General features: G+C 32.0%; 1 protein-coding gene across 1 annotated transcript; it reads right to left on the bottom strand.

The window, feature by feature from the left end:
• Nucleotides 1-1,538: 1,538 nt before the first annotated feature.
• Nucleotides 1,539-4,712, bottom strand: LOC128988681 (uncharacterized). The gene is made up of 3 exons (XM_054410212.1): nt 4,647-4,712; nt 3,210-3,234; nt 1,539-1,948 (listed from the first exon to the last, which is right to left on the bottom strand). Exons 1-3 carry the CDS (start codon nt 4,668-4,670, stop codon nt 1,539-1,541), a joined length of 459 nt encoding a protein of 152 aa, XP_054266187.1. The 5' UTR covers nt 4,671-4,712.
• Nucleotides 4,713-11,045: the final 6,333 nt, after the last annotated feature.

Raw genomic sequence — 11,045 nt, 5'->3', positions numbered from 1 at the left:
TATTTAATAGACGTCAATAGTTCAATGTGAAATATTGACGACAGCTTGGAAATTCTAAACACTTGCAGAAAAGGGAAAATATGGACACTGTGGAAGAGTATGACATATACAAAAGTTTTAAACTTTTAGCACCTGTGTGACCATATTCAACGAAAAACTGCAGTTCAGTTTCCACTACATTTTTATTTCACTCATCAATAACTGCGTCCATTCTACAACAGCTGATCTTTGCCCAATGTCTCTTTCTCTCTCACACAATTTAGAAGCATAAACTGGTCTAGTCTGTCCCTTGCTACCTGTGCGGTCGGTCATCTTTTGTTAGAACAGGCCTGTTTCTTACATGTTTAACTGTTTAATGTATTTATTCGTGCTGTTTCGTATGGTGTTTATCTTCTGACGATGTTAACTACTGATCAACTCTACATATGAACCTGAAGCTCAAGGCTACATATATACATATCTGTATATCTGTAGCCCTGCCCGAAGCTGACGATGGTGTTTTAACACCGGAACATGTCCTGAATCGACATATTTTATTGATCTATGACAGTATTACGTAAGTCAAACAGCTCAGGGGCTACACACATGGATTTTAATTGTATCACATTTTACTTTTAGACTACCTGATTACTATCTACTTTTACTATTTCATAAATCTTGATGATTCTTACTTAGCGATAGCTACTATATGTCCACGAGAATAGGTTCAATAAATACGTTAAACTTATGTACGCTAACCCAGTATTTTTTGGACTGTTTTCACATACTTCAGGCTGGACAGATAAAATCCATTGGTGATTCGGCAGGATTTGAACCTAGGATTTCAGGGAGCAAAGTCCCGCCCTCTAACCATTAAGCCAGTTCGTTACTCCACTTAACCTGTAGTAAGGAGGGTACTTTGCTACTATACATGACATATATTGAGAAAACTAAATAAAAACAGCGTCCTTCCACTTTATACCAATGTAAATTAAGCTAAACTGATATAAGCATAGGATTGTGGTAATACAGTCTATGTAAATATTCTTAATGTTGACGGGACTTATTTTTATTTTATGGATAGGAATTCGCTTTTTATCGCCCCTATCCGCTTTATCAAATATGAACGTCAATTGATGCCCCACAGCATGGGCCCTGACCTAGACGAGTATCCGGCCATCCATAGATCTGCATGAGTCTTAACACGAGGCTTAACAATTATATATATTTTTACTTTAAAGATACAAAGATATTGGAAAGCTTGAGAAAGAACAAAAATAAATACTATGCAATAAAATAGTATAAAATTAAATATGACAGTTTTGGACGATATATTTGTTTTAATTTTTATCTTGTTAGCTAAGAAATTACAATGCCATTTTTTACCAGATTTGCTGGAAATGTAAAATGATTTATGACAGTAAAGTGATACCATTATAATTAATATTATTTGATTCCCACCACAGTAAGCTATTTACAGGTATGTAATTCAGAGAGATAAACAATACATTTCAATCAAAAAAAGGTTTACTGCGACCTTTTACATACAGTTTCTTCAGTTACGAGTTTGACACCCGAATGTATTTGTTCGCATTCTCATCGAACTTGTAAAGCTGAGATACTACAACACTATTAAGTTTCTTAACATTGCGGTATTTGACTTCGATTCCCTCATTTGTAGGGTTTGTTTCTGGCACACTCTCAATTGCTCCATCTCTTCCTTTGCAGTCGTCGAGAACAAGCCAGTCCAGAATAAACTCGTCCCCTTGCTTGTTATAATAAGTCAGCTTCGCAATGTAGGCATTTTTAAAAACAATAGAGTAACCCTTCCCATCATTTTCTGTCCATTCTACCTTGATGCACATCCATTCAACTTCAACTCCATTTCCTTTCAAAGGTATCACTGAACGTACCACTAGTTCGCGTTTGAGCATCTTTTCCAAATTTTCGCCCTCGATAATATATTGTACTAAAAAATAAAAACAGACAAGATTGGTTTTGTTATTTGGTTTCTTATTGTGCATAGGATAGTAAGTGATGTATCACTGAAAGTGAAAATAAATATTGATACAATATCAGTTTGCGGAATCCTAGGCAATGATTTTCAAACACTAATAAGAGCATTAGCTGAAAGATTGTCAGAAAAATGGGTTAAGCCTTACAGCCTAGTAGTCAATTGGATAAGGACGAGACTGACTTGCTCAATTTTAAGGGCAACAAGCATGTGTCTGAGAAGATCTCGGAAAAAATGGAGATCTGCTAGAGAATTCGAAGATGGAGCAGGCATCCAATATATATATATATTGAAAGAATCAAAATTTTTAGTAATATTTGTAATTTAGATTTATTTGTCTTGTAATATTTATAATAAATGTTTAAAATATTGATATAGTTATTCTGAGGCAAACTAGTAGTACAACATGTTTTAAAGTTGTAATCAAGCCAGGACGAGCACAGAGTTTGTAAAACAAGATTTATTGCAGTTCAGGGTTAATGAAGAAAAGGTTTTATTTTAAATATAGTTAGTAATCTTACAGCTAATATAGCCAAAATGTGATGATAAAATATTGGACTGAAGAAATCGAAGCCTACACTAGAGGCACAATGTACACTCTTAGAGTGTACCTACATTTTGAAACTATAAATGGAAACAAAAAAAACATATCGATCAAACATCAGTATGCATTCTTTTCATATTTAAATATGATCTTCAATGTTTTTAAAAATAAAAATAAAAATAATTTGTTTACTGCTAAATCATTTTAATGCATTATACAGGCTAGGAAAATACGTTTCTTACGTTTTCAAATTGCCCTCGAGGGGTCAATAGTTAACCGAGTGGCCACAAACTGCGCTAACATCGCGACCCCTATGATACGGCACAAGAAGGCGTACAGGGAGCTAGTAGGATTAAACGTAAGAGTGGCGAAACCCTAAAGGTCATTATCTTTCTACTCACCATCCGTCCCTCCGTTAGGTCATAAGCTTAAAATCACACCACAAAAGCAAAACTCTTTTAATTGATTTAAAAGGTATGCTACAGTGAAACCCCTTAATGTATTAGGTATTTAGCAGAAGGTGGATCGTTATATGATTCGGTGGGCCACGAAAAAGGTCCATGATAAAGGTTACCAGACCAAAAAAGTGTAGAGTAGAACCACTGCGTAACAACCAAGATGCAGCAGTTTACAAAATTTAAAATTTAATTAAATTTTTCTAGGAATACTTACCATAAGCATCACTCATTGCAAACATCTGAAAAAGAATATTACAAACAATGTAAATACATAATATTTTAAATTACTATGGGTTTTTGTTTATAAATAGTTTATAAAAATACCCTTTTTTAACAAACTAGCTGCTATAACATAGCAACGGGGTCAGTATGCAAAAGAGACAATGTTGATTTTTGAAAATGGCCTAAACATGTTTTCTCACCTAACATTTAATTTAGAAACGAAATTGAACTGTATTACTTAACTTGATAATAATACGTTTGTGAACACTTTTTTAGACTACCTAGGATACAAAATCAATTATTGATTTTAAGGAATAATCAAATAACACGTTGAATGGTTTATACTGTAAACAAAAAGCTATCACAATAGTTCCAAACCTGTCAATAGTGTGATATTTTAGTGAAAAATTACAATCAGGCAAATGGAAATTTGCTGTGACATGGGTATTTTATCACTGTTTACACAAAATATATATAAAAAAAAACAATTCCTGTAAAACTCAGAATAAGAGCCAGGGTTGATAGGGCAATGACAATACAATCTTAATTATTTCCTATATCCATGAATAATTTATTTTACAATAATTACTAACTACTTGTCAAACATATGATACAAGTATTTTATTTACGCTTGTAAAATAACTGTGATTGTGGAATGGTAAGGCCCCTGCATTTGTATTAATATTATGGCGATACAAATTTTTTCCTGAATATAACACTGGTCTAGAACTTATTTTTGAAGCAGAACTTTGTTACACATTGGTCTTATGTGATCACTGGTTTCAACGTAAGTATAAACGTGTTGGAATTGTAGTAAAAAGTATTCAAACTTTACTCATATTATATATATAGGATTATCTTATGTATTTGCAATAAAATGTGTGGCAGGATAAGAACTAATAACTTAATCGTAAAGTAAACATCTATGACGTGAATCGAAAGATTAACTGAGGTAAAAAGTAAGCAAACAAACTATAATTAAAACAAATGTTACAGCGTACATATCTGCAATATTTAAAAGGTAAGTAAATTAAATTACCTAGTAACCACATACTAATATCTTTTGGGAAGTTTCACATTAAGACCTTTAATTCAAACGGTTTTCTCAAAAGTATTAATTTTATGTTGTATATAATTATTCATACAAACTAAACCGTATTGTTAAACAATGAATTATACAGACATATCAATCATACTTATTGCTTATTTAAATGAAAATATCTTATGTATTTGCATTAAACCGTGTGGCAGGAGAAGAACTAACAACATTAATAAACACATTGTTTTATGAATAATGCTGTTACAAAATTATTCTACTCAATCTAAAACACACTTATAATAAAGCAATAATTTAAAAATAAATTAAAACTTTGGTCTACAGTATAGTGAATTATTGTTTAGTTGGAATAATATAAAATTATTAACTTACGGAAAAGATAAGTATGATAAGCATTTTTCGCTAGGTTTAGTCAGCAGCAACTTCTCTGTAAGAAAGGTCTACCAGCTAATAAAAGTTACACTCGGGTATCTACAAAATGATAATGGATTTTCCCTAATTTACATAATACTATCTGCGACATTCCTATGCCATATTTCTATCTGCGTCACTTTTTGCCATATGTTTACCCGCGTCACGATGAAGCAACTGCCAAATTGTACGCTTTAGAATTGTATTCGCTTAACAATTCTGCTTTTGTAAAATTTTTAATATTATGGTTTTATAATCCAAGACGATTATATGACAAATATTTCATTACTGGTCATTTTATGCTATATCAACCAAATTGACCACATGCATTAGCCATTGACCTCTTAGATTTGACTGAAGTTTATTACAGAGTTTGTACCCACATGCACTATTTCAAATCTAAAATTTGTCATTTTTAATGCCTTTTGATTTTTTAGCCTGAAAGGGGTTAAACGCTTCATAAATGGCCAATCTACGTCGATAGTTGAATGTAAAAAAAAATCATGTAATTCAAAAACCATACGACACATACAGCTTTTGACAGGGTACCTAGATGCACTTGATTGGGTACCTAGATGCTCTTGTAGGAGTACCTAGATGCTCTTGCTGGGGTACCTAGATGCTCTTGTAGGGTACCTAGATGCACTTGATTGGGTACCTAGATGCTCTTGTAGGAATACCTAGATGCTCTTGCTGGGGTACCTAGATGCTCTTGTAGGGTAAAAACTTATCATCGATATAACAACTGCTTTCCCGTTGTATTGACAACTTTTCGTAGGTGGTACCGAAGACCAAGAACAAGTACCCATTTACTTTTTAATTGTTATGTCTTCAGAGGTAAAAATATTATTAGCTAACTACATTATTATTTTGTGTTTGTGTTCGAAAATATCCAACACACTTTTTTCCTGAAGACAAAAAGACATTTTCGTAGCCAGTAACATATAGAGTTAAACAAAAAGTTTTTAAAAATAATCTAACACTGTCTCTTGAGAACACAATCTTATGTTTAATGCCTTATGAACATAAACGTTAAAATTCTCTGGTCATTAAGATTGCAGTTTTGTGAAATAAAAATGGAAACCTCACAACCTCCCACGCTTCAAGGTTTGTCTTAGTGACGTAATCTTTAAGTTTAAAGGAACCTTTCTTGTTCCTGTTGAATGTCCGGTGACTGGACTGTCTCACTGGTTGATAAATCAGGGTTTATAGAGAGGCAGTGTGTCTTGAAGATGACGGGGATAATGGTGGTCGACTATTGAAGTATTTGTATGAGAGATTGAGTCATTAGTTTGACGTTGACTGGAATAATTAATTATGATTATTAATGAATATTTGTTCACCCCAAGGTACAGTCGATGGTTATTATGTAATGGCAGTTTTACATGGTAGTTGTGTATTCGTCCTTCTGCTTGCTTCCTCCTCTAGAAAGGCATTTAATATTGGGCATCAAACAGGCTGATTAATACATCTCTTAAGCCTATATCCATTATCTAGGTTAATAATGCAGTGTAATTTTTCCAACTTTTCAGTCATCACCCCAAGTTTCCATAGCTAAGGACTAGGGGTGTACTATCTCCCCTACTTGTACACGATCTCTCATATTCCACGATCGCAGGACAGAGAAGAGTTTATACGCTTTCTTCAGAAAGGCTACACTTTTTTCCAAGTTCATTTCCAATGTATCATCCAGTAGAGAGCTACTCCAAAGGGACAAACAGTTTAAGTGGTCAACAAAATGTCAATCTGCATTTCATCGACTCAGGAATGAAATTGTCAGTGATCACATTCTCAAGCCTTACAACCCATCATTACTAGTAACTGTCACATGTGATCTCAACAGGGATGGCAGGAGTTCTTTCCCACATTGTAAATGGTGTCGAGCACCCAGCTGATTTTGTATCTAGACCACTTTCAAAGGCGGAGTAATACGATGGATAAAACATACTTAGTCTATGGAAATACTAAGGTTAACTAGATAGGTAAGCTTTAACTATCATTCATATAATGGGAAGACTTTTAATTACGTCTACGGCTGAGCTTTTATTTTGAAAAGTGATAAAAAGCCCTTAACTAGTATTTTCAACCATGATTCAAAGCTTTTTCAAATGAAAAATGCCAGGTTACTGAGATAGGTTATGCAATTTTCCTACAAGTGTTCAACTACCTGATCGAACATTGAGCAACAGAAGACCTTGAAAATTGTTGCATCATACAATAATTATCATTTAACATGAACTCACACACATACCGCTTCGAGAAATGCGGAGCTATTACATTACACTTTGAAAACTTGAAAAAAGGTATATTTCATCACTAGGAGCGAAAATGACTCTTGTTGGTACGCAATCGTGTTTTGTAAGTGAAGAGGACTGAGCTTGGAAATTTCGCTCCGTTTGATATACTACACTATTTTCATCATACTGTGGATATAATCTTTTAATCGTTACAAAGTTAGACCATATAATTTTAGGTTAAAGAAAGTCGTCTATAATGTTTTCAATTTCTGTAGTTTATAAACATAGTTTAAAATATCGTGTGATAATCAGCGTTTTCATAATGTACCAATAAAATTACGCAGTTGAACGATGATTTTGCAAACAATTTAGTTAACTAAAAACGGCTGTTTTGGGGACAGATTGATCAAAAAGCTATTGTAATCGTGCTGCATTCATATCTTATTGCTAAAATTACCATCTTAATAAACTTTTACTACTTGTACCTTTACGTTTTAATACAATCTAAAATTATTATTTGTATGATAATACTGTTTACAACTGGGAGAATGCAATTTCGGATCTCAAAAACAAGAAGACTGATTATCATAAACACCGAACAATATGAGGGATATTATGACCACAGAGCTGAATGGTTAATTCAGATCATTCCATTTCAGGCATTTCTTTATATTTACGTGTTGAGATTACAGTTATGTTATTAGGTATAATGAAAATACAGCATCACAATATTCCGATATTCAGTTCTACAGGGGTAAACTCAAAAGGACTTAAACAATAAAATGGCACGATTACCTACTTGTACAACTACACGTATAAAATCATTTAGAGTTTTTAAACAGCTATGTAGTACAGTGAAATTATATCTTTTTGACATTCAGTAATTTAAATGTTGCTATTCTTTTAATCGAAATAAATAAATATTTACTTTTAAAGCCCCTCAATGGATTTGTTTACCTGTTACAGTGATTTTCATTCCGAGACTGGGACTAGACCAATAGTGTTGCTTTGTACATTTTAAGCAAGAATATAGCTAATAATTTTAAGTTATCTTTGCAACATTCAAAGGTAGAAATTTAATTTACATAATATTTAATGGTATACTCATTTGACAAGTAGTTAAAAAGTAGTAATGCTTGCATGTGATTTTCGAATTTACAACAAAATGTGAAATTCCATTGATCAAAAGCGTAGTAGATGTTTTTAACTTCTATATTTTACGTTAAACGTATACTAGAGACGCAAGTAATTTCCTTAATTAAAGTGTTTAACTGTTGGTTGCTAAATATTAACAGTTTAGCACTGAGTTCCAAGTATAAAATTTCATAAACACATCCCTATTTCAAAATACTTATAGTATACACTTTACATGTATATTATATAGCCTACATGATATTAACGAGATTCAACATTTTTTTACAGATGTTTTCTCCTAAATATGGACGTGGGTAATGTTTTCCTTTTTTTCACTTTTAATACCATTTTTGGGTTTCTCGATTATAATGAGTAAAGGAAAATTCCTTAACATTAATACTCATTACGGTAGTTATAATTGTAGAGATCCTTTTTTCTACCCTTAAATACCTAAACATCTTGGATCTTAAAGTAATATAATGGTAAGTGTATGGTAATACAATTTCATTTTGCTATAATTGAAATGACATATATTATAACCAAAATTTGTATTCATTTACAAGCATTCTTTGATTTACAACATTAGTTAATAAAATGCAAGCAGATCAAGTCGTCTGAACAAACTTTTAAAGCTACATAGTTGTAAATAAACAAGCATGTTCAGTTTCAAGAACATGCAACCTTTATGGCAAACTGTTTCATCTCCTTATAAGATCCAGTTAATTTAACAATCTATTGGTGACCTAGGCCTAGTACGTAAATTTATATTTGATTTAAAAGTGGCACACAGCTGTAAATAAACGAATTCCCTTGAGATGAACATTCTACTCCTCTTGAATCATCATGTTATTGAAGGTCATCTTACAACTATTTTTCAGTATTCGTCTTTTAATTTTCTTTATATTTATAAGCAAAATATCGACTATTTCGGTGATAATTTAATATAAATTTATTTAATACAAAAAGTTTGTATCATAATCAATGCACCCCAGTGTAATAAATAAGACAATTGTTTGGAACTTATTGAAATGTCTTTGATATGCAGAATAATTTACAGTATGTGTGTTTAATTTTTCATACAAAAACACAAATGACTTTTTAGACCTTAATTAATTCTCAAGTGTTTTTATTGTTTATAATTGTGAATGGTTACTATTTCAACGAACTTTCCTATGTTGAGTGCTTTCACTATACTTAGTGTAGGAAAGGTCCATAAACTGAAAATTAGTCTGTCCGTGAAATGGGTCTCAAATGTCAATAGTACGAAAGTAAACAGACTAACTATAAATATTTTGACACACCAACATTCTAGAACCAAATAAATAAATAGTTTAATTATAACATAGTCATTTATTATAAGGGATTTATGCAGGCAGTATGTTTTTAACTATAAATAATGTAATTCTTTCCTGGGACTTTTTATTATAAAAGTTAACATTTTAAATTGCAAGTTTTTAACTACTTTTCATAATTTATTCTCTAAATCATGTTGTTGTTACGTATAAACTAAAATTGTAATTTAATTTGTAAAAGTTTCATTTAAATAAGTTCCTTTAGTTTTTTTTTATGAATTTAACTCATTATATGTTATACATTGTGCAATGCAAATATGTTTAGATTAACAAGATCCACGGGCCCATTTTTCAGGCTGTAATCAACGTCTGAAACTGTAACTTCCTACCTTCATTGTCCAGGCCAATTAACGATTTTATTAATAAAAGACTTAACAACTTCTCATGTTTGGATTTATTCACGAACGGTATTCAATATAACGAAACCACTATAGTCACTGGCACAACACATAACGTTTTGACCGTGGCAAATTTAAAGACATTAAACATTTAATTTTAATGTTCTTGCACAAAATTAATTAATTTTAGACAACATTATGAAATCAGTTGTAAACATTAGTAATAAACTATGATCAAAATTGTGAAAAGTTTTAGAAAAGATGGCAGACAACTGTAGACAAATCACTTAGAGCATTTTCCGACTAGCAACAAAGTTAAATCCAACTTCAACCAGATAGAATCTTGAATCACCTCTAAAAAGGCCCAATAACGTAAGCCAGTTATTTTGAATGAGAGGGAAATGTGTTGTGATTAGATATAAGTACTACGTATGTGTGCGTGCGAGTATTACGGAACGCGCACATGTGTGTATGCGCGAGCGCCCAGTTTCCTGTTGCTGATTATTTCAATAGCATAACTACATCCCTCCCTTGGGCTCGATCTGTTTTTGGTGAGCAGTATTGTCCTTCTGTATACGGGTAAGAATATCTTTTCCTATTATTAGGCCTTAATGGATAAAAAATCTTGTTCATCATGATAGTATCTTGGATTTACAGTACCTCACCATTATATCACATAGATGTAGTCATTTACCTATCAGAATATGAACATCGATAACAGAAAAGTAATATAGTTAATATCAATAATATTTATGTCACAATTCAATAAAATCTACAGGGTGTCCCGGAACTCTCTACCAATATTTTAGGGCATTGCTCCTGGGTGAGAAACATACCTAAATATCATATTTAAATTGTCCGGAAGTCCTTAGTTACTCACACAGCCGCCATTTTGCTTTTTTCAGTGATTAATTTTTTTCTAAAGAATGGTTAAACATACGAAATGGAAACTTTGCACAAACATTAATGACAACTAGACAAAGCTACAAAAAAATTATGAAGATTTTTTCAAATTCATAAAACAAAATGGCGGCCATTTAATTTTTTTATAAAATCAATGGTTTTTGAGCTATTTAAGAAACAACATTTTAAATGGTCGCCATTTTGTTTTATGAATTTGAAAAATCTTCATAATTTTTTTATAGCTTTGTCTAGTTGTCATTTATGTTTGTGCAAAGTTTCCATTTCGTATGTTTAACTATTCCTTAGAAAAAAATTAATGACTGGAAAAAATAAAATGGCGGCTGTGTGAGTAACTAAGGACTTCCGGACAATTTAAATATGATACTTAGGTATGTT

Source organism: Macrosteles quadrilineatus, unplaced genomic scaffold (assembly GCF_028750875.1).
Source record: "Macrosteles quadrilineatus isolate MER2022 unplaced genomic scaffold, UCM_ALF_1.0 Scaffold_1__1_contigs__length_201487025, whole genome shotgun sequence".
NCBI lineage: Eukaryota > Metazoa > Arthropoda > Insecta > Hemiptera > Cicadellidae > Macrosteles > Macrosteles quadrilineatus.
The sequence above is the reverse complement of the archived record's forward strand: the minus strand, read 5'-3'. Positions and strand labels throughout refer to the sequence as shown.